Genomic DNA, 24,791 nt, shown 5'->3' with positions numbered 1-24,791 from the left:
GAATATTATGCCCATTTTTAATTACTTTTATTTTGAAATAATTACAGATTCACAGGAAGTTATAAAGAAAGGTATGGGGAGGTCCTGTGCACCCCTCTCTTAGCCTCCCCCAGGGATAACATCTTGCATAACTATTACACATCTTGGTAACAGCATCAAAACCAGGAAATTGACACTGATACATCCCAGAGTTTATTCAAGTTTCCGGAGTCCTTGGTTGGCCCAAATGGTTAAGCACTGGACTTAACCAAAAGGTTGAACCACGTGGTTAGAACCCACCCATAGCTGGCTCAGAAGACAGGCCTTGGCAATCTGCTTCTGGAAGGTCACAGCCTTAAAAACCCCTATGGAGCAGTTTTACTCTGCACACATGGGGTTGCCATGAGTCAGAATCAACTCAGCAGCACTGACAACAACATTCACATTTCACCAAACGTGTGTGTGTGTGTGTGTAGCTCTGTGCAATTTTATCGCATGTGGAGCACTATGTAACCACCACCACAATCAAGATGCTTAACTGAGCCATCGTCACAGGCCTTCTTTGTGCTATGCCCTTGTAGCCACCCCTTGCCTCGCCATCCTAACCCCTGGCAACCACTAATCTTTTCTTTATCTCTGTAATTATGTTATTTCATGATTGTTAAACATAAATGAAATTATGCAGTATGTATCCTTTTGAGATTGGCTTTTTTCACTCAGCATAATTTCTTGAGGTTTATCCAAGTTGCTGCATGTATCAATAGTTTATTTCTTTTTATTGCTGAGTGGTAGTCCGCGGTATGCATCAACCATTGTTTGTTTTACCGTTCACCTGTTGATGAACATTTGAAGGACAGTTTTTAGCTATTATGAATAAAGCTGCTCTGAACATTGGTATACAAGTTTCTGTGTGAAAATAAGTTTTCATTTCTTTGGGATAAATGCTCAAGATTGCTAGGTGGTATGATATATCTATTTTTAGTTTCAAAAGGAACTGTCAAACTATTTTTCAGATTGGTTGTACCATTTTATGTTCCTTCCAGCAGTGTATGAGTTTCTCCACATCTTTGCCAGTATTTGATGTCACCGCTATTTTTTTATTTTAGCTATTCTAATAAGCCTGTAGTGATATCTCATTGGGGTTTTGATTTGCATTTCCCAAATAATGATGCCCATTTTTAAGATACCAAATAGTTCACCTTTTAAAAACTTCTTTCCAATAAAAAAAATGACACTACATAATGAGCCATTTAAGTCTCAAACTCCGGGAGGGTTCAGATGTTTCAAGTATAGAGCACCTTTTGGGATAACAGCAACTGGCAGTTGAGGGATTAAAAGTGATGATCCTGAAAACAAGTGTGGCAAGGTTGTGGAGAAACTAGTACCCTTATCCATTGCTGGTGGGAATGTAAAATGGTGCAGCCACTGCGAAAGACAGTTCGGTGGTTCCTCAAGAAGTTGAACGTAGAATTTACCATATGAGCCATCAATTCCAGTCCTAGGTTTATGCCCTGTAAAAGTGAAGGCAGGAGTACAAAACAGAAACCTGTATGCCAGTGTTCATTGCAGCATGTTTCACAGTAGCCAAAAGATAGTAACAACTGAAATGGTCAACAAAGGTGGAATATCACACAGCTGTAAAGAGAAATGACGTTATGGTGCATGCCACAACATGGATGAACCGTGAAAAATGAAAACGTGCTGAAATAATCAGTCACAGAAGGACAAGTACTATATGATCTCACTTACATGAGATAAGCAAATATTTAGAAACCAAAAACTGTTTAATAGTTACCAGGGGTAGGACGGAAGGGGAAAGGGGGAGTTTTTGTTTGGGGGGCATTGAGTTAATGGTGGTGGAATATTTTGGAAAAGGATAACAGTAGTGGTGGCATAACATGAAAAATGTAATCAACATCATTGAATTTTAAGTGTGGACGTTGTGTTGGCACATTAAAAAAAAAAAAAAAATGATCCTAGTCCAGCACAACTAAATGGTGCCTGGCTACCACCGACATCTGCTCTGACAGGGATTACAATAGAGGGTCCTGGACAGAGCTGGAGAAAAATGTAGAACAAATTCCTAACTCACAAAAAAAGACCAGACTTACTGGTCTAACAGACTAGAGAAACCCTGAGAGTACGGCCCCCGGACACCCTTTTAACTCAGTAGTGAAGTCACTCCTGAGGTTCACCCTTCAGCCATAGATTAGACGGGCCCATAAAACGAGACTAAAGGGGCACACCAGGCCAGGGGCAAGGACGAAAAGGTAGATGGGGACAGGAAAGCTCATAAGGGGGAACCCAAGGTCGAGAACGGGAGAGTGTTGACACATCATGGGGTTGGTGACAGGTGTCACAAAACAATGTGTATTAATTGTTTAATGAGAAACTACTTTGTTCTGTAAACCTTCATCTGAAGAGTAATTTAAAAAAAAAAAATGATCCCGTCCTCGTAAAAATATAAAGAGCATAAATGTTAGTATTTTAATATTTAAATTTTTTAGGAAGTAGAGCACCCCATGTTTTCATTTTCCTCTTTTTATAGGTTCGACTGAGTGAAACAGACTTCAAAGTTATGGCACGAGATGAGTTAATTCTAAGGTAAAATTTTTTTTATCAAAAATTGTTCTATAGAGCATTGTATTCTGAGTCTACTATACCAACCTCTAACAGACTTCAAAGTTAGGGTATGAGATAACTCAATTCTAAGGTAAAATGTTCTTTTATCGAAAATACGAAAATCTTTCTATAGAGTTTTGTACCTGGCTATATTATAATATTTGTCTTTGTTTTATTTTTTATCTTAATATATCCTCAAATCATTTAGTGTGCTTTTTGAACATATTTCCTATGACCTGTTTCTTCAATATGTAACCACTGAGGAAAACATAACACTAACGCACTAAAGAACTAGCTTGGGTAACTTCTTAGACTATCCAGTAACCTGAATTTTTTCTTTTGTAGAAACAAGATGTTCAGAATTTTTACTTGAAAAGCATTTGTACTTCATGTGTGCAGCTTGCTATGGGGGAGAGCAATGTGTAATCTTAAGATCCTGCCTTTAGGAAGCACTCAGTTAAACACACTTGTAGACTTGTTTTGATGTCAGTGTTTTTTCCATTTGTTTTTAATATTTGAAAACAAATTGTAGTCCTAGTTATGGAAGAAACACTTTATTTAGTAATTAATGTAAATTATTCTTTCTCAGTAGCTGTGACATTGTTCGACTGTTTTAATTAATTTCATAGTTTTCATTTTCTCATCTGTGAACTAAAAGGGTTGGATTAAATTGTTTAAAAGGTTTCTTCCAGTTCGCGATTTCTGTGGTCATCTTATAAATGTCTTATAAAACCACATTGTCAAGGATAACATTATAGTATTTATTTTTTAAATGTAAAGAATCAGAAAATGGGAAAGTACATATATTTTGTGTTTGTAATTTTAAATAGAATTTTTGCATTTCATTACTATGGTTGGTAAGCTTTTTACATAACTTTTAGATTAAAATAAAAGGAATCATTTTCAGGGCAGCGTTTGTAAAGTCATTGAACTCTATATTTCCTCTAGAAATTTCAGTGAATTTTTATTTGAAGAACCTAAGTAAATTTAACAGGCTGAAAGTAGGGGAAGGAAAAGGTGTTTTGTAAAATAGACAAAGAAATAGCGTGTTCCAATGTTTCATAAAGTCTAGTAATCTCCTGCCCTCACTCATATGTAGCTACTCTGTATCTTCTTTTGCGATAATTTCACGCGTAGGATAGTTTTTCATTGCCTGCCTTTATCTTGGAGATAAAGTTTCAATCCTTAGTACTCTACAGCATCCTTGTCCTCTCCTGCGGAGTAGATGCCTGCCTGTGACATGCTACCACTCACATGTCGATGTTCTTTTTGCACCTCTGATATGGTACACTCCTTGTCTTTTATCTTTTCTTAGATAATTCCTTTGGTTAACCTATGCTATCTTTTTCTTTTCTTCTGTTGATGAGAATATACACAGCAACACATATACTAATTCCGCAGTTTTCTACATGGACCATTTAGTGACACTGATTTGTGCAGTAATTCTCTACTCACCCTCATTTGCTGAGGTGTTCCTCCCCCATTAACATAAATTGCTGCCCCCTAAGGTTCTTATCTAATCTTTCAAGTTGTTAATTTGATCCCATATAGATAGTTCTTAAACGAGCATAATGCTCAAGGCAGGCATTTTTTACTAGTTAAGCTAAACTTTGGTTTTAAGACTTCTGGAGGTGTTTTTGGTTTAAGTTTTAAAGATTATCTCAGGGCAATAGTTGTGCTATCTTTTTCTTGATTTAACTCTAGGGAGAATAATAAGTACTATAATCTTTAAAAAAAAATCTCAATACCACCTCTACAATAAAAAGACAGTCCAACTAAAAAGTGGACAAAGGAAACGAACAGACACTTCATCAAAGAAGACATTCAAGCGGCCAACAGACACATGAGGAAATGCTCATGATCACTAGCCATTAGCGAAATGCAAATCAAAACCACAATGAGATACCATCTCACCCCAGCATTACTGGCACTAATCAGAAAAAACCGGCAATAACAAATGTTGGAGGGGCTGTGGGGAGATGGGAACTCTTATGCACTGCTGGTGGGAATGCAAAACGATACAACCATTTTGGAAAATAATATGGTGCTTCCTTAGAAATCTAGAAATAGAACCACTGTATGATCCAGCGGTCCCCACTCCTTAGGACTATATCCTAGAGAAGTAAGAGCCGTCACACAAACAGATGTATGCACAGCCATGTTCATTGCAGCGTTGTTCGCAATAGCAAAAAGATGGAAACAACCTAGTTGCCCATCAGCAGATGAATGGATAAACAAACTATGGTACATACACAAAATGGAGTATTATGCAACGATAAAGAACAACGATGAATCTGCGAAGCATCTGATAACGTGGATGAATCTGGAGGGCAGTAGGCTGAGTGAAATAAGTCAATCACAAAAGGACAAATACTGTATGTGACCATTACTATAAAAACTCGTGAAAAGTTTTACACACAAAAAGAAATCATCTTTGATGGTTAATGAGGGAGGGGAGGAATGGGGAGAGACACTAAATAGATAAGTTAACTTTGGTGAAGGGTAAGACAGTACACGGTACTGGGGAGGCCAGCACAACTTGTACACGGCAAGGTTATAGAAACTCCACATACACATCCAAACTCCCTGAGGAACCAAATTCCTGGGTGGAAGGCTGTGGGGACCATGGTCTCGGGGAACATCTAGCTCAGTTGGCATAACATAGTTTATGAAGAAAAGGTTCTACATTCTACCTTGGTGAGTAGCATCTGGGATCTTAAAAGCCTGTGAGTAGCCATCTAAGATACTCCACTGGTCTCACCCCTTCGGGAGCAAGGGAGAATGAAGCAAACTAAAGACACAAGGGAAAGATTAGTCCAAAGGACTAATGGACCACAACTGCCACGGCTACCACCACTGACTGCTCTGACAGGGATCATAACAGAGGGTCCCGGCCAGAGCTGGAGAAGAATGGAGAACAAAATTCTAACTCACAAAAAAAGACCTGACTTACTGGCTTGACAGAGACTGAGAAACCCCGAGAGTATGGCCCCTGGACACCCTTTTAGCTCAGAAATGAAGTCACTCCCGAGGTTCACCCTTCAGCCAAAGATTAGACAGGCCCATAAAACAAAATGAGACTAATGGGGCACAACAGCCCAGGGACAAGGACTAGAAAGCAGGAGGGGACAGGAAAGCTGGTAATAGGGAACCCAAGGTCGAGAAGGGAGAGTGTTGACATGTGGGGTTGTTAACCAATGTCATAAAACAGTACGTGTACTAACTGTTTAATGAGAAACTATTTTGTAAACCTTCATCTAAAGTACAATAAAAAATTGAAAAAAAAATCTCAGTAGCATTATTTAAAAATTAAATTACCTTTAAGGATTCTTACAGCATGTACATTTCATATCCTTGAGGCACGTTTAACTTGTTTCTCTAGGGAATTTGTATTTAAGACTTTTAGGTGAATTTTTTTTTTCTCTTAATGTCCTTTGTGATTTTTAAACCAACTGCTACTTATTTAACAAGTCTGTGTTTTCTATCCTCTTGATGAAGATGTTCTTCACTGAGCTTCTATATTTTTCTGTTCCTCTAAAACAAACTGTTCTCATGTAGCATCCATAAAAGACCTTTATTTATCCATCCTCAAACATTTAATGTGCCCCTATGTGTGCCCTAGGTTGGAGGAGGCATAGAAACAAGCATGAGTTAGCTTAGCGAGTGGCCATCTAAGATGCATCAATTGGTCCCAGCCCACCTGGAGTAAAGGAGAAGGAAGGACACCAAAGACACAAGGAAAGTATTAGCCCAAGAGACAGAAAGGACCACATAAACCAGAGACTCCATCGGCCTGAGACCAGAAGAACTAGATGGTGCCCGGCTACCACTAATGACTGCCCTGACAGGGAACACAACAGAGGGTCCCTGACGGAACAGGAGAGAAGTGGGGTGCAGAACTCAAATTCTAGTAAAAAGAGCAGACTTAATGGTCTGACTGAGACTGGAGACATCCCAGAAGACATGATCCCCAGACTCTCTGTTAACCCAGAACTAAAACCATTCCCGAAGCCAACTCTTCATACAAAGATTAGACTGGACTATACGGCTTAAAATGATAAACTTGTGAAGAACGTTCTTAGTTCAAGTAGATACACGAGACAGGGCAGCTCCTGTCTGGAGGCAAGATGAGAAAGCAGAGAGGGTCAGGAGCTGGTTGAATGCACATGGGAAATCCAGGGGTGGAAAGGAAGAATGCGTTGCCACATTATAGGGATAGCAACTAGGGTCACACAACGATGTGTGTATAAATTTTTGTATGAGAAACTAACTTGAGCTGTAACTTAAAGCACAATGTTTTTAAAAAAAAAAAAACAAACGTAGATTAGCTTAGTGTGTTAGGAAATACTGTTTTATTCATTATTTTATAATATTAATAAACCCTCATAGGAAAGCTCTCAATGTTTTTAATGTTTTAAGATTATAAGAAGTTTTTCAAAATCTGAGGTTAATTTTGGTTAGCTGTAACTGAAGAGCAGCTTGAAAAAATATCTTTTAAGCAAGCAGGATAGCAGACATTTAGGGCAGGGTACTCTCCAGTAACAGTAACTTAAACATAAGACTGCGAAAAGCTTCTGTTTACCTGCTGTAAATGCCAAGAGCAGCTTGGCATTTATTGAGAAGAAATATAATGAGGAAGGAAGGGCCCTTCATACCCTGATAGCATATGGAATATATACAAGTTGTTTCTGCTAACTAGATTTGGTTTTAAAAATATAGTCTTGAAAAATACTCTTTCCTCTTTTTTTACTGCTAAAATAAATAATACTTTGAGAGAGTCATGTGCTATTTTCATAAAAGAGCCAAGATAGAGTACCCTCGGTCTCATAAACATTTCTTACATGCCTTTTGGTTTAGGTGGCGACTATGTCTGATAGTAGTAGTAAGTTTTTTTTAAAACTGTATGATTTTTATTCCACTTCTTCTGTATTCTGGGCTTTGCACTAAGCATCAGTGATACAAAAGTGAATAAGGCGTGCGGTCTGACCTAAGGACCTCACTTACTGTATTGTCAGTATAGAACACTTTTCTCTGTGTATCTCCTCCGACCTATCTCTGTAAATTGAGAAGGAAAAATGAAGTGACTAGTTTTTGATTAAAATAGATTTATAATAATTATCAAAATTGGAAAAGACTTTAAAGATCATCCCATGAAATTCTCAATATTAAGTTCATGGATGTGATTTTCTGCTATACTTAATAGAAGGCATTTTATTTAACAGCTAACATACAAATTTATTTTTTTACTAGGTGGAAGCAGTATGAAGCATATGTGCAAGCTTTGGAGGGCAAGTACACAGACCTTAACTGTAAGCTTATCTGCATTTTAGCTTCCTAAGCTCTATGTGAATAGTCTTCTTTTAGATTGTTGTTATAAATATAGGAGGATTGGTTTACTAAAGCCAGTGTCATTTTTATTTAAGCTTTTTATTTAAAAATTATGTCCAGGCACTGTATTGGATGCTGGGAAATATCTAGATGAGTGAGACATAATCTCTTTCCTACAGGTGTTCCCAGTCGCTGGGGAAGACTGCATGTAATAACCATATAGTGGGATAACTGCTCTAGCAGAATTATGTGTAGAGGCCTGAGACAGCATAGATCGTAAAACTTGATCTGTCTCTAATCCTTTCAGTAAGAGAATTTGAACTGAAAGGCTAGAAGGGGATATGTAGAAGGAAACAGTGATAAATTTATGAGAGTTTAAATTGTATGATTAGGACGTAGCTTATATATTTACAGGTTTTTCAAAATTCTGCTAAAAATAATACCCACAAAGTTTATAATTTCAAATCATTTTAGTCTGTCACTTTTCACTGAGTTAAATAACATGCTATTTGTTGGTATAAAAACCAATATAGTTTTCCAGGTTCGAAATTTCAATATATACATGACTATGTTATAATCCGTACAAGTGAAGATTATGAAGTTTTAGGCCAATTGTCCGTGCAGTTATCAGCATTTGTATTTGACTATGTTAAAAATATATATCCTAATCAGAATTTTGTGAATAATTTATAGTATAAGCATGTCAGTAAAGTTTCCTATATTCTGTTGGAAATAAACTGTAAAACATAATTTGGTCTGGTATTAGGTGGTTGTGGAGCACTATAACACAACTGAACGAGCTGGAATCACACAGTGGCTGCAGCAGTGGGCGCAAGCCTAACGATGATCATGAGGATGGTGCAGTGCCGGACAGTGTTTCGTTCTGTTGTACATAGGGTCACTATGAGTCAGAACGACTCAACAGCACCCAACAACAACATAACACCATTGCCTCCTAAAGCAGTTCTCGTGATTGGGAACAAATTCCCTTACTATAAAATTAGTTGGGTTAGAAAGTAAAGACTTGATGATAAATTTTTTGACCCTGGTTTTTATTGTCCTTGACCGAGGCAGTTAGAACTTCTTCAGGCTTTTGTTTAGTTCAGTTTGATCTTGAAATTATATTTCATAATGTTTTGGAATTTTTTTCCTTTGTCATCAGCTAATGATGTAACTGGCTTAAGGGAGTCTGAAGAAAAACTAAAGCAACAACAGCAAGAGTCTGCACGCAGGGAAAACATCCTTGTAATGAGACTAGCAACCAAGGAACAAGAGATGCAAGAGTGTACTGTAAGTATTTTCAAGTTTCACAAGTCTTTAGTTGAAGAATTGGTTTTTAACCCACATTATTACATGTTAATTATACTTGATGCCAAATACAATTCCATATTTTTTTAAGGTAGATACATTTTGAGGTATTAATATGCTAAATGTAAAATTTTGGTAAATAGCATCTTACTTGGATTTGAAAAATTTTTGTATGTGACCAAGAAGGCAAAGATTTTAAGTCATTCTCTGAAATGTCCATGGCTTTATGAGAATTAGTATTTTAATCCAATATATTTCAGCTGGCTTGACTTCTGAGAGTATAATCAATAGCATTTGCTCTTTGCTGCTTTTCTGTCACTCTCTAGGCAAGCCCTCTGATTCATTTCTACTCTTGACCCCTCTGTGCATAACACTACTTTTCCTAGTGTGAGCAACTTCTGTGTCTTCTTTTTCTTATGGGTTTCATTTGTATTCTTCACTGTGTCTGCGAACTGGAACCTAGTGATACATGTGATCATCTAGGTTTGGCTGAATTTAACTCACTTTGTGCTGTCTTTGACAGTCTTAGCTGTCTAGCATCTAGTATCTAGTGTCATCTGTCTTAGCTTTATCTAGCATTTGTATATATAAATTATGCCCTCCGAAATTAGAGGCAACTCTATCCTTGTATCTAATGTTTTAAATTTTCTCTAACTCTTGTGTATTTTAACCCCCATTCGGAATGGGTTAGGATCTTCTAATATGTAAGGCATTATTCTGGTCACTGGAGACAGTAACAGCATATGAGACACAGTCCTGTTCAACAACCAGTCATTCCCACCGGTGGCTTTTTTTGAGGGGGCGGGGTGGGCCTGGACACTTGATTCCCAGTGGTCCCACCAATAAATACAAATAATTTTTTTCTTATGTCTCCTCTCCCTGCCCTCCTCCCCCAGTTTTTTTCTTCCCCCTCTGTTTGCTTTCCATATCTAAGGGAGTGGGCACTACCTTTCAAACATCCGGTCTCAAAACCTTTTAATTCTTTCCTTGTTTTGCTAATATTCAGGAGTCTAGGTCCTACCGTTTATTCATTCAAAAAGTTTTAGGTTTCACTGTGTGCCTGGCACTGTGCTACATGTTTGTCCATGCAAAGGATAAATCATATGTGAATTTTACCTTCAAAGTGCTACTAACACCTGCTCAGTAAAAGGTGAATGATTATTTAATGACTGGAGCCCATAGTTGTAATATCTGATAACATCAGAGTGTCTCTTGAATTCTCTCTCTTGTTGAATCTCTACTCTTGACACACCAGCTGAGGTGTCCTTACCACTTGGCCTTGACAATATCTAACTGTCTTAGTTTCCAGGGCTGCCATGAACATAACAGAATGCCACGTGACGAGTGACTTTAAAGAACAGAAATGCATTTTCTCTCAGTTCTGGAGACCAGAAGTCTAAATTCAGGGTACTGGGTGTGTTGGTTTCTTCTGAAAGTTTGAGAGAGTAGCTGTTCATGCCTCTCCTAGTTCTGGTGGCAGCTGGCAGTCCATGGTGTGCCTTTGCTGCTTATGGATACGTCTGCCTCTGTCACCACATGGCGTTTGTCCTCACCTCGTGTGTGACTCCCCTCATTTTTAATACTTTTTTTCTTAGCACAGTTTTAAGTTCACAGAGAAATTGCATAGAAAGTACAGTTTTCTCTCCTATTGTTGCCGCCTTGCAGTTGTGTGGTATATTTGTTAAAACTGATGAACCAATATTGTTAACATTGTCTATAGTTTACTATAAACTAAAGTCTATAGTTACATTAGGGTTGCTTCTGTTGTACAGTCCTGTGGGTTTTGACAAGTGCATAATATGTCATGTGTCCATCGTTAAAGTATACAGAATAGTTTCACTGTCCTAAAAATGTCCCGTGCTCCACCTGTTCACCACTTTTCCCTCCTCTCTTCCCCTGAACCGTTGACAGCCACTAAACTTTTTTGTCTCTGGTCTTGTGTTTTCTAGGATGTCATATACATATAGTTAGAATCATATAGTATATAGCATTTTCAGATTGATTTCTTTTCCTTAGTAATATGCATTAAAGTTCCTCCTTGTCTTTTCATGGCTTCATAGCTCATTTCTTTTTTTTGCTGAATGATACTCCATTGTATGGGATGTACCACGGTTTGTTGATGCATTTGCCTGTTGAAGGACGTCTTAGTTGCTTTCCATTTTGGGAAGTTAAGAGTGAAGTGGCTGTAAACATTTAGGTGCAGGTTTTTATGTGGACATATTTTTATTTCATTGGATAAATACCTAGGAGTGTGATTGCTAGATCATATGGTAGGTCAGTATTTAGCTTCGTAAGAAACGGCCAGACAGTCTTCCAAAGTGGCTAAACCTTTGCATTCCCACCAACAACGAGTGAGAGTTTCTGTGCTCCACATCCTCACCAGCATCTGGTTTTGTCAGTGTTGGGGATTTTAGCCATTCTGATAGGTGTGTAGTAGTATCTGTTTTTGATTTGCAATTAACATATGATGTTGAACGTTTTTTCATAAGTTTACTTGCCATCTGTATATCTTCTTTGGTGAAGTTTTCGATCATATCTTTTGCCCATTTTGTAATCGGGTTTTTTTCTCATTGCTGAGTTTTGAGAGTTCTTTGTCTATCTTAGATACAAGCCCTTTGTCAGATATGTGTTTTGCAAACATTTTCTCCGATTCTGTTGCTCGTCTTTTCATTCTTTTAACAGTGTCCTTCACAGAAATTTATTTTAATGAAGTCCAACTTACCAATTTTTTCTGTCTGGATTCTCCTTTTGATTTCATATGTTCAAAAGTCATCACCAGACCCAAGGTCACCTAGGTTTTCGCTTATGTTATTTTGTAGAAGTATAGTTTTGTGTCTTAAATTTAGATCTGTGATCCATTTTAAGTTAATTTTTGTGAAAGACGTAAGTTCTGTATCTTAGATTGATTTGTGTTTGTTTGTTTGTTTGTTTGTTTTTGCATGTGGATGTGTCGCTCCCTTTTTATGAGACACCACTCAGAAGGGATTGGGACCCACCCATATCTGGTATGAGGTCGTTAACTAATGTCATCTGCAGACAGGGTCACAGTCACACAGGTACAAGGGGTCAGGACTTCAACATACTTTCGGGGGCACACTTCAGTCCCTAACGGTGGCTGTTGACTCATCTCTATGATTCTCCTCCTAGCCTGTGTACACTGGCAACTTTGATCATAATCATGCCTGGTCACAGTATTCGGTAATGCCTCATTACCCTGTTGTCTTCTCAACCTGAATTTTAAGGTCATATCAACTGGAAGCTAAGTTTTTTCCAGCCGTATCTTTTACAGCTCTACCCCATACAGGCCAGCTGAAAAACTCACTGTTTTTTTCAGTTATAATGGAGTGAGGTTTGGCAGACAGAGAGGGTAGTAGGAGGAGAAACACAAGAAAAGGGCCAGATTGCAAGCGGCAGATGAGAGCAGTTCAGTTTTAGTGGTGTATGAGGTTTCTTGTGAAGAGTGGAGATAGAATCAGGGGTCGTGGATGTTATTCTGTATGTGAACGGGAGCCACCAAAGAATTTTTAGCCAGGAGATTTGTGTGGCTAATGAGATTTATGGTTTTGGTACATTACTCTAGCTTGAGTCTGGAAGATGGATTTGAGGGGAACAAGACTGTAGGCAAGAAAATCATTTGGAAGGCTCTTGAAATAGTCCACAAGAGATGGTAAGGCCTGAATTAGGCCTCTGTTGCGGCGGGTCAGGGGAGTAGATTTCAAAATATTTTTGGAGGCATAATCTACAGGACTTGATCAGTTGGATGCTTTTGGGGAAGGAATGAGGAAATTTAGGAAGGAATCACAGATGGCTCTCGGGTTCCTATTTTGGGTGACAGGGTGAGTGATGGTGCTGCTACGCTAGAACTTGTGTGCTGTTGAGTCAATTCCAGCTCATAGCAACCCTGTAAGACAGAGGGTTTCCTAGGCTGCAGTCCTTACAAGAGTAGATCGCCAGGTCTTTTCTCCCACAGAGCTGCTGGTGAGTTCAAACTACTGACCTTTCGGTTAGCAGCAGAGCCCTTAACCACTGCACCACCAGGGCTTCTTAGTAAGAAGGCCAAATTAAAAGAGGAGAGCAACAAAGTATAGTTTTAGGGTAACTGAGGAAATACAAAGCTTCCCCCAAAATAAGGCAATGAGAATGATTAACAGTGTCAAGTGCAAAAGTAAGGTTCAGTAAAATACGAATTTTAAAGTGCTTATTGAATTCAGCAATTAGGAGGCTATTGGCTACTTTAGTGAAAACTGCTTTAATTGAAGGTTTGAGCAGAAACAAGATTGCAGTGACTTGAGTGGTGAGAGAGTTTTTAAAAAATGAAACACTTTGGAAAATTTATGGGGTCTAAAAGTAGAGGACCAAAGAAAACAAGGGAAACCCTCAGTGAGATGGATGGACACAATAGCCGGGACAGTGGTCTCAAGAGATACCGACCATTGTGAAGATGTCCCAGGACCAGGCAGCATTTCATCCTGTATACCTGATGTGTAAAGTAGCCAAGAGTCGGGGCCAGTGCGTTTGGCAACAAAAAACAGCAAAGGATCTGTCAAGTGGGAGTTGAAAGATACAAGACTTAAAGGGTAGAAAGAATGGGAGTAAGGTACTAGAGGAGGCAGGAGGGAATAGGGTTAAACAAGCAGGTGGAGGGATTGACCTTGAGCAGGAGGAAGGGACACCTCATCGTGTCCTCTTGAGAATGGGAAAAAAGTGGTCAGGATTGTATTCGATACCTGCCCTTTTAAATGGTTTGCCAACTTTACCCTCAGTGTTTTCAGTTCAGCTCGTCATACTCATTGCTCTTGAGTCAGTTCCAACTTATGGCGACCCCATGTGTGCAGAGTAAAACTACAGTCCTTTCTTGCTAGGTGCCTCCGAGTTGGTTTGAACTGCCAACCTTTTGGTTAGTAGTCAAGCGCTTAACTGTTTGCGCCACCCAGGGACTGTCTAAGCTAAGCATAGAAGAAATAAAATACTACTTCAGAAATCTCTCTCTACAGATCTTCTGTTTGCTCTGGCATGTGAACTCATGTCTTTGATCTTTTGATTGTGTAATTATTTCTTTGTCTACATGCAATCTTTATTTAGCTAATTTTGAGTGTAAGGCTTAAGTTTGCCAGAGAAAAAGTTCTTGTTCTTGGCTCTTTAAAATATTTGTTTAACTGCTTATTTTATTTATAGATGAAATCTGTCATTTTTGCTCTTCTTGGTGGTATTCCTCTTTTTCACTTAGTTTTTTGCCATTTGACCCAGAATGGCTTTAGGCATAAAACTGATTTATAAAACTGACTTTTAAAACATTGATTCAGTGTTCTCTTCCCTAGCACATGAAATTTGTTCTAGTCAGATTTTGCCTCTTTTTCATGACTGATATTTCCTATGTGTAATAGCTTTCATCAGCTCATTTGTCAGATCTATCTTTCATTCAAATTCTTTCCCATCCTTCAATATGTCCTTTAAGTATTGGAAGTTGATAATAGCAACTGTATTGAACAAATGATTCCCATCTCTTCCTGCTCCTCTCTTTCTAATAGCTTAAGCTGTTGGTATGCCCCCGGAAAACATGGGATCTTACACCTTTTGATAAGCTCCTTTTGCTCTACCAGGAGATATAATCATGTTCTTTTGCAAAATTTGTTCCGCTTACCCTAGTGACAGTGAAGATAATGTTGATAAATAATGTACTAGCTACTTATGGCAATAATAACTTCGAAAGAATGTTTATATCATATCAGGTGTTATCATTAAGTACTGTATACCATACTGTTAATGAATGGAGAAGAAAATTATTTGACTCTGAAAGCTATAATTAAAATTTTTTTGAAACTTACTGCCAAGAAACTGAACTAAGCTCTTTAGCTATATCTGACTAAAGAAATACTGACCCTTGAGCCTTTACATCCTCAAGTATTACTTCATTTCTTATCTGGAGGAGATGTTTTATTATGTTTCTAATTTATTCTTATATTGATGATAAATATGGCTTAGAAATAAGACCATTATCAGAAACTAAGCTACAATCACATTTTACTATAACTAAATAAATCTCCCTCCTCTTGGGACTTTGTAAACCTGAGCAGTAACTGAGTCGTCAGTGTTCCAGAGGCAGTACCTTCATTAGTGATGTGAGTCTGTGGTGGACACTGTATGGCATACTTGCTCTTACTAAAGCATTTTAGCAGCTGGCCTTAAATTGAATAAGCAGCTGTACTTCTTTGTTTAAAATAAGTTACTTTTAAAAATCTCCCTAAATGAAAAATTATTTCTCAGTGAAACAGTATTAAGCATATTCCCAATCCACTTAGTATGTTATGCTTTGAATAAATGTATGGTAGAAATCAGCTGTTCATGAAGTTTTAACTTTAATCCTATTTAAGCCATAGTGTGGAACAGGATATCTTGAACCAGATCTGCTTTGGGTGTGAAGAAAGTGATGAAGTTGATACTAATAAACTGTATTTCATATTTTGGAAATGCATTTTTAGTGCTAATAAATAGTACAACTGAAGTGGAAATTGGAGGTTTAATCTGTAAGTAGAGGGTTCTGGTATGGTGGGAAAAACCCCAGGAGACCTGAGGACTAGGATTCTAGTCCTAATTCTGGCACTAAACTAATTGTATCTTGGTTCAGTTGGCTTATTTAATCTCTCAAAAATAAGCTGTTTGAACAAGATCTGTCATCTTCCAACTTTACAATTATGTGATTTAAATCTACTCAGAAGGGGGAAAAAATGAACGTATACTTTATTTTGGCTTAAAGTGCTCTAAAGTTTTGCTTTTATAAAGCTGTACTACCAACTTATGTAAATATAAGTACTATATATTTTTAAATACAGAAATGCAAATGTGTTTTGAACTTTAATGTTATACCTGATATATTTTTAGGGAACTTTTACATAGAATAATTTCCATAGGCACAAATTAGAACAAGTAAACTAAAAGACCTCACTCTACTCTTACATAATTCTTATTTTAGCTTTAAGATGATAAAAATCTCATCTCATTTTACCGTTAAATATACTGCCTTATTTTACATTTTTATTGTGAAAATTCTGTAATTGCGATATAACTTCAAGTATTTTCAAGTCTGTCCATTTTAGCCAGTTTACAATAAATACAGTCTTAAACTTCATCTTTATGATTAAACTTGACTTTTTTTTTTTTTTTAAGAGGGCTTCAGGAGTCTGTATATATATATTTTGTGTGTGTGTGTGTACTGTTTTGGTTGCAAAGTAAGATGTAGCTGGTCTCTTTATTTAAAGTCTCCAAGTACAGGAATGCCATCAAATGGCCTTAATTCCTACACTAACAACCTTAAATAAATGGTTGTTTTTAATTTGTGTTTTCCTAGAGGATTTGTAAGATCAAAGGGGAGGAGCTTAATAATTGAGTTAGTAAGTCCAGTGAATGGAAGAGATTTTCCGCCACCTCCTTACATGTGTTCCTTTGATTTGGTAGTAACTGTTCCTTTTGTTTTGCACAGACTCAAATCCAGTACCTCAAGCAAGTCCAGCAGCCTAGCGTTGCCCAACTGAGATCAGCAATGGTAGACCCAGCGATCAACTTGTTTTTCCTAAAAATGAAAGGTGAACTGGAACAGACTAAAGACAAACTGGAACAAGCCCAAAATGAACTGAGTGCCTGGAAGTTTACGCCTGATAGGTAAACAAATCATACTCCCCAGTCAAGACTTCCCTGACAGTCCCACTGCGAGAAAGCTGTGGTGGGACAGCCAAGTACTCTTTTCCACACCAAGACTCAGACTTTTTGAGCCAAAAAAGCCACATTCTTATACTGTCCAGCTTGTAATGGTTAATGTAAAACTTACCAGATGAACCTTGTGTTTCAGCTTTTTTCTCTTCCCCCTCCCCTTGCTTCAGAGGCCCGATGGCGTCGGACTATTCCAAAGAAGTGGCTACCTCCGAAAAATTCCCCTTCTAGGAATTTTAGACACTTGAGAAATGTTTCTGTTTGAAGAAAATAGAGGGAGAAGCAGAAGTCTTAAGTCTGTGGCACACTGTGTCTTCAGACAGTTTGGAGGAATGAAAACCTAGAGATTTTAAATCACGAATTGAACATGTAAAATTCCAGTAAAATGTAAAAATGGAATATGCATCGCTCTTAACCTTGAGCATAGTGACTTAGAGACACTGTATATTAGCTTTGCCAATAAGACTGTGGACTTTATGATTGTTGTTGAACTTCTGGGTCAAAACTTGAATGAGGTAATTTTGCCTTTAAAGGGTTTATTTGCTAAGAACCAACTTTAATAGTCATGAGAGAATCAACTAATAGATGTCAGTACAAGTAGTTCATACACTTAACCATTTAGTTTGGGGCTCTGTGTTACTTGATTGAGCCTCAATTCAATGGTTTTAATCAATGGTGTGTTCTTTGAATGGTCGCTGATGCTGTAGACAATCTTACCAAGGACCGTACAAACACAGAGGTGTGGTTATCAATTCAGGTTTAAACTGTTTGAAGCATTATAACATTCATTTCACAACTAGATTGTATAAGGATATTGGCTGTGATGAGACTCCTGCGTTATTTTATTTTTTTCAGTAGTGAAATTGATTAAATCCCCATTCCATTCAACAGGCACATGTTGAAAGAGAATTGTCGTGTTAATAGGAAATGTGTTCCTTCATTGTATGTGGGCCTTTTGTATTGAACTCATGATATTAAATGTGCCTTGAAATAGTTGTTTTTTAAAAGTTCAAGGAATACTATGATGATTTTGTTGTACTTAACATTTTAATTTGGGGGGCTGTGAAGAGCAGGTTGATTTTGGAAAAACTGTTGCTGTGCTCTTCAGAGTGAAGGAAAAGGCTGTGTCTCATTTAAAAGACCTACTATTTTCCAGCTGGTACCATAACAGAGAAGGAGATTTGACACTTGTTACTTTTTGACACTTTATCCCAAGAGATTGCAGTAGAAATTAATGTGGGACAGCTTCACAGGGTGGCTGCCAGAAGACTGGGGAGAGTCTGTGTTGAACTGTGGGCTGGCCTAAGTGAGACACGTGAATTGAAGAAGGTATTAGTGATCATTTCTAGCGAATTTGTTTGCTCATTTAGATAAATGAGGCATTATTTTCTTCATGCTTCCATCCAATCCTGGAGGTGAATTTTTTCGTCAGCTCATTCTCTAAGGCACCAATTTGAATTTTCACTTGGTGATAATGGAGTCTAAGATGAGTGGAAGATAAATGTTCCAGCTTGTCCCCGCGGTTAAGTGCAGTTTAAACAAGGGTGACTAAGTTCTCTTAATCATTCCGATCACTTGTAAGTATCTTGTACGTTTGCGCTCTAGGGAACTGATTTGTGGGGCAGGGGGTGGGTTGAAGAAGTGGTTTGTGTGACTTCAGCAAGAAATCTGCTTCTAAAATTCTCACTGTTTGTGGGGGCTGGAGGGTAAGTAATATCTGTTTGAAATGAGCTTACTGTGCCAGCATTAAGACTTTGGTATATCTTTTATGCCATTTAAGGTCTCAGTGGAAATGGCCTAAGTATTGTAGGTCAAGAAGGAATTCATAAAGTGTGTTATTACCATGTACTCAAATTTAGCCAGCGTCTTTCTTTGCCACTTAGGTAACAGTCACCTTGAGGTCTTTTTTCTTTTTTTAATTAATAAGATAATACATGCTCATGTGTAGAATTAAAACAGTGGAGAAAAGTAGAGATGAAAAGTGAGAGTCACTCCTGAACATGACCTTGACCTTCCCCATTCTAATCCCCAGGAACAGTGACCACTGTTAAATTTCTTGGATTTCATCAAGATAATTTATACAGACAAAAAAAATCTTTTTATGAGTATTGGTTTTAAACACGTGATTATACCTTACATGCGGATGTTACGTACAGACGTTCTGTTGTACATAGGGTCGCTGTGAGTCGGAACTGGGTCGACGGCAGCTAATAACAACAGATGTTTTGCAGCTTTTTTGTTTTGTGTGTGTGTGGGTTTTTGGGGGGTTTTTAGGGTCTTTTTTGCTTAATACCTTGGACCTTTTTCCGTTGTTTTTTAGCACATCTAGATTATTTTTAATAGTTATATAAAATTTCATTATATTAATGATCATAATTTAACCATCTACAGATAAGTTTTTGTTCTGTAAAAAATAGGCTATAAACCAGAGTATATGGGGTACTATAAATACATTGTTAATTTGGAACGAATGGTCAATCAGCACTTTGGAATAATTTGAGTACAATTGTTTTCTTTCACTTACCTATTCTCAGCTTTTAATTTTGAGGGAGAAGATTCCCTAAATTAGTTATCTTTTCTACTTTAGTTAAAATATTTAATTCCTGTGACAGTGCATACATTTTAGAGAGATGGGTTTCAGTATTTTGGCAGTTTTCAGTTTGCATTGAATCATTTAGGTAATTGTGTGTACATGTCTCCAAAAGAGCCTGGGTCTCTTCCCTTTAATAAGTAAAGCATTGTTTTTTATAAATTTTTACCTTGAAGAATTTTCTAATTGCTTTGTGGGTTCTTTTATTTTAGGATTGGGTTGGATTTTTTTTTCTAATTTTAAAAAGTTATTCCAAAGATATTTTTAATTGAATTCTCATTTTTTATTTTTGTGATATAATGTGAGTATAATGTGAATTTTATATGACATAGTTAATAAAATGATTACAGAATATTTAAAGAACCACAGTTTTTTTAAAGATTTGTTTTAGTAATCACAAATTTTAGAAATGATAGGGATTATCTCAGAAACAGGTATTTATGAAAAGGTATGAATTTTTATAAATGAAACACTTTGCATTAGGATTTGTGATATTTTATACGGGGTTAAATTAGGTCACAAATTAATCTGTTAGTTTTACAGGTGTATTTCTAATCTTCATTAAATTCACATAAAAGGAAAGAAATTTCAGGTTGGTTGGAAAACACTGATGCTAGAAAATAAAACACTGTGCCAGAAAATAAAGCTGTGGGTTGTGGGAGCATCAGCAGTAAATGGAGAATGCCATTGTCGCTGACGATGGCGTCGATTTCCTATTTCTTCTTTATTTGGTTCCTAAGCTCTTTTCAGCAGAGGGGAAGTCTGGGGCACTAGTGGGAAAATGGAGCTACAGTAGCAATAAACAACAACATCAGCTAAGAAGTTACCATAGAAAAGACTCAAACCCTTGCCACGTGCTAACTCACGGCTGTGTCCTTAGGTTCCTTTGAACAGTAGTGATCCAGGTTTTACTGTACCACATATGTTTGTAAGGAAACTGAAGTGACAGATTTTGCTTGAGTTATATCAGGTTAGCACATGCTTGATAAAAGCACCTTACAGCACTGCTTCCAAGAGTGCTCCCATTTTTAAAGTTGTAAGGCTTGATAGGATCAGACACATTCTGAAGTAATGTATTAGGCAATTGAAAGCCCTACTGAAAGAAGGAAATAGCAAAAGTAAATAACAACCACCACCAGGAAGATCATTCTGGATTTAACCCAATTACAAGAATATTAAACTATCCCTATCCAAGTCTCAAAGATAATATATCACTAAATCAGAGTCCTTTAAAAAGGATGGTAATCTCTGTGGTTATTGCTGAGGCTAAAGAAAAGCTGTTAAGTTTTACTGAGAAATTTATGCTAACATTTCATTACAGTTTTGGGATTGTTGTTCATGTGTATATAGGTTCCTATAACATGTTGCAGTAGCAGTTGGAAACCAATTGGTATGGTACTCCTAATTTAGTAAATATTTATATAGTTGAATTGTTTATGATAAGTAGCCCCTATCTTATATTTGTGTACCTAGGATAATCTTTTATAACGTGAATAAAATCTTAACTACATATCAATATTAAATTGATAAAAACATGAAACGTGTTGCAACTTGCGTCCCAATGTAAGACAGCTCAAAAATACAAGTAACACATAAGAGAAGTTAAATGAGGGATTGATAAAGAGCCTTAAGGCTTTAAATTAAAAAAAAAAAAAAAAGATTACTGAGTATGCCTCATTTAATGCAATAGATATACTCTTGAGAAGTGTGTAAGATGAGTGTACTGAAGAACTGGGTATTAAGAGTAATCTTTATTAAATGCTTTTCTAGCAAGAGTGAGTATTCTTATTCATTTCTATTTATAGGTACTGATTTTTATGTATTATGTATTTTAAAGAAGTCTATATTTGTGATTGATGTTGCACATGCCTTTTCAAGAACTTTACTATTCAATAAAGCTAATAAGTACCTTAGTATTTATTAATACTGGTATATTCAAGATGTGTGTTAATTAACCTGTTTATATTTCAAATGATAATTTAGAGTTAAATAGGTTTCAGAATCAATTATTAATAGAAACAAAAGTGGCCATTTGGGCACTTTTTGTTTAAGGTTTTATTTTTACTGCTGTTTTGGCAAAATACTAAAATGGAGAAGATGGACGTGTTCCCGAGAAGAAGCTGGTAATTACAGGGCGGCCTTGTGCTGTGACGTAGTCATGTTCTGTGCGTGTTACATTGATCACTATGTTAACTGTAAGCAGAGAAGCTTGTAGAGGGTTTTGTCTTCATTTTGTGATGAATGGCTCTTTCCTTTACAGCCAAACAGGCAAAAAGTTAATGGCGAAGTGTCGAATGCTTATCCAGGAGAATCAAGAGCTTGGGAGGCAGCTGTCCCAGGGACGTATTGCACAGCTTGAAGCAGAGTTGGCTTTACAGAAGAAATATAGTGAGGAGCTAAAAAGCAGTCAGGATGGTAAGGGACTTTTTGAAAAGTTTGCTTAACTTTGCACTGGCTTTCAAAACCTGCCAGGCATGAATATCATAGGTTAGATTCTATACATGCTAACCTCTACCTGTGGTTATTTAAAATTAGGAATGGAACATTTCTAGTTGAGAAAAAAATAAGAGCAAACAAAATCATTTAATTGTAGTTTGTTTGTTTGTTTGTTTTTTTCTTCCCCACCCTCCAAATTGTTTATTGTGCAAACTTCATACATAGTTTTTATTGAGGTGGGGGTGCGGGGGTAGAGGTTGACGAAGGATAGAAAGGCCATTGTATTACTGAAACATTACATAGATGTACATATTTATATGCAGTGCTTAAAAGGGAGAATATCTTCATTTAGCCAGTTTCTCTAAGTAAATCTTGGAAATATTTGACTGTTCCCCAGTGATCTGAAATAGATAATTGATTTGTGGGTCCTGTTTAGTGAATAAGAGATTTAATATTTAAAATTGTTGAGGTAAACCAATCATAATAGTCAGCTCCTTTTTTTGTAAGTATAGCTGCATCTGTGCTGTTTCTCCTGTTTGTGAGGAAGATTAATAGTAAGGAAAACACCCAAAATCTTTGTAAGTTTAAATTGAGAATTGGTATTTTAAACAAACAAACAAAAAAAACATTGCCATCCAGTCAATTCCAACTCATAGTCTATCTGATATGATGGTTAATTGTGAAGATCAGTAGCCAAAGTAATATCTTTAAAGTACTTTTTCAAAGTGATAGTTCTTAGTTCTTACTACTTGTAAACAGAGTATGTTGATTTTATATGGCAGTGAGGCATTTGTGGGGTTTTTGTGTTTTATTTTTGAAAGCCCTTTTAGAATTTGTTAACAATCTTCAAGAATGATTTTCTGTGACTTGTGTTCTTGTATGTGGAACAGCCCCTGATTACAGCAAGGCCAGCAACCAAGTAGGGCTCTTTGGAATGTTAGAGTAGTGTACCATGCTGTATCCTGAAGGGCTGAGCTGCTGTGGAGCTCAGGCAGACACTGGCCGGGGGATGGGGGGGAGCAACGGGTCTGGCCATGTGGGCCCATAGGTAAACTTGGGTCAGATTTTCCTGGCTGTAACCAGTTGTACATGGCTAGATAGGTGGTTTGGGTCAATATAAACACTCTTGTTGTAGTATATTTGATTTTAAGCTGATTTCCCCAGAAACAAACTTGTTCTTGCCTCACTGTTTTAAAATTCTAAGCATAATTTTTAAGACATACTGTAGTGAACTTAGACTTAAATTTATTCATTTAATAAATGCCTGGCTTCGTGGGAGCCACTAAAATATTCTAAAACACGTTATAAGAGATATTAAAGTAGGTTTGACTCTCCTTTGCACAGAGCTGAATGACTTCATTATTCAACTTGACGAAGAAGTGGAGGGCATGCAGAGTACCATTCTCGTTCTTCAGCAGCAACTGAAGGAGACGCGCCAGCAGTTGGCTCAGTACCAGCAGCAGCAGTCTCAAGCCTCCGCCCCGAGTACCAGCAGGACTACATCTTCTGAGCTCGTGGAGCCGGCAGAGGCCGCCAGTAAAGACTGCAGTCGCCTGGCTAACGGACCAAGTAACGGCAGCTCCTCCCATCAGAGGACGTCTGGGTCTGGATTTCACAGGGAGGGGAACACAACTGAGGATGACTTTCCTTGTTCTCCAGGGAATGGGAATAAGGTCTCCAACAGCTCTGAAGAGAGAACTGGCAGAGGAGGTGGTAGTTACGTAAACCAACTCAGTGCGGGGTATGAAAGTGTAGACTCTCCCACGGGCAGTGAAAACTCTCTCACACACCACTCAAATGACACAGACTCCAATCCTGACCCTCAAGAGGAGAAAGCAGTGAGCGGGAAAGGGAACCGAACTGTGGCTTCCCGCCACGTGCACAATGGCTTGGACTCAAGTGTGAATGTACAGGATTCAGTTTTGTAATATTTTTCCAGCAAATTTTTATACAGTGTCACTTAATTTGAGGAAAGATACTGTCCAGAAAATTAATGCATACTTTTGTCACAATCTGCCTTTTTTGTGGGTGTGGGTTTTTTTCCTCCCCCCCCCTTTTTTTTTTTTTTTTTTGCTTCAGTACCTTTGCCACTTTGGAAATTGTAACAGTTAATTACTTTGAATGTTGCTAAAAGGACATTTTGTGTTAGGGTCAAGTTATTTTTATATGAGTTAATGTGAAGTTGTAAATGGAAATCTTTCTTAAAGTATAACAATGATGTCTGTAGAAATCTGTGTATATCTAGAACCTGTGCTGTGTGAGGGCATCCTTACTCACGCTGTTATTATACTTACACCACAGTCAGACTTGTTACTGTAGATGTGGTTTATGACTGCCAAGTTTGCCCAGTACAGTAGTTTTATCACTAAAAGTTGGACTTGTTGATGGAGTCCTATAGTAGTTTCAGTGTTAGATACAGTTTTTTCCACCATACATCTGTGCATTTTCTCTTTAGGTAACTGAATGTTTAAGAAATGTGTGTGCATAGTTGCTCGGTTTTTATGAACTGTTGTATCCTGTTAATGCATATTGCTCTGTGACTCTAATATATCTTCCTGTACTGACCAAACCTAAATAAAGATTTTTATTGTAACTTCTTCACTAGTTGTTGCTTTCGTTTGTTTTGTTTTGGTGTTTACAGTTTGCCATTTATTTGCATTGAATTGCTGAACTATCCTTCACCACACCACAAAGGTGAAACTTAAGCCCATGCATCAACTTTAATTGTGCAGTTATTATTATTTAAAGTGTATGCCTTGCTTTGCAAAATGAGCTTCGAGTTTGACTACACTGTTAATAACATTTTGATTTTTTTTTCCTGATT

The 24,791-nt window shown here is 37.4% G+C and overlaps 1 protein-coding gene across 2 annotated transcripts in view; it reads left to right on the top strand.

Annotated features, from left to right (window-relative positions):
- WTAP (WT1 associated protein) overlaps nucleotides 1-24,564 on the top strand; it is a 33,465-nt gene extending 8,901 nt beyond the window's left edge. Inside the window, exons 3-8 of one of the 2 annotated variants that reach the window (XR_002823601.1) lie at nucleotides 2,528-2,583; nucleotides 7,852-7,910; nucleotides 9,092-9,219; nucleotides 16,715-16,893; nucleotides 17,112-18,518; nucleotides 21,792-21,928. Coding sequence is in view for 1 of the 2 variants with exons in the window: in XM_004368800.2 (XP_004368857.1) it covers nucleotides 2,528-2,583; nucleotides 7,852-7,910; nucleotides 9,092-9,219; nucleotides 16,715-16,893; nucleotides 21,792-21,946; nucleotides 23,312-23,895 (1,161 nt within the window). In the remaining variant the exon portion in view is untranslated. Of the gene's footprint in view, nucleotides 1-2,527; nucleotides 2,584-7,851; nucleotides 7,911-9,091; nucleotides 9,220-16,714; nucleotides 16,894-17,111; nucleotides 18,519-21,791; nucleotides 21,947-23,311 lie in introns of those variants that run through there. The other variant, XM_004368800.2, reaches the window with a different exon arrangement.
- Nucleotides 24,565-24,791: the final 227 nt, after the last annotated feature.

This window comes from Trichechus manatus, unplaced genomic scaffold (assembly GCF_000243295.1).
Source record: "Trichechus manatus latirostris isolate Lorelei unplaced genomic scaffold, TriManLat1.0 scaffold00002, whole genome shotgun sequence".
In the NCBI taxonomy this organism is placed as follows: domain Eukaryota; kingdom Metazoa; phylum Chordata; class Mammalia; order Sirenia; family Trichechidae; genus Trichechus; species Trichechus manatus.
The sequence above is the reverse complement of the archived record's forward strand: the minus strand, read 5'-3'. Positions and strand labels throughout refer to the sequence as shown.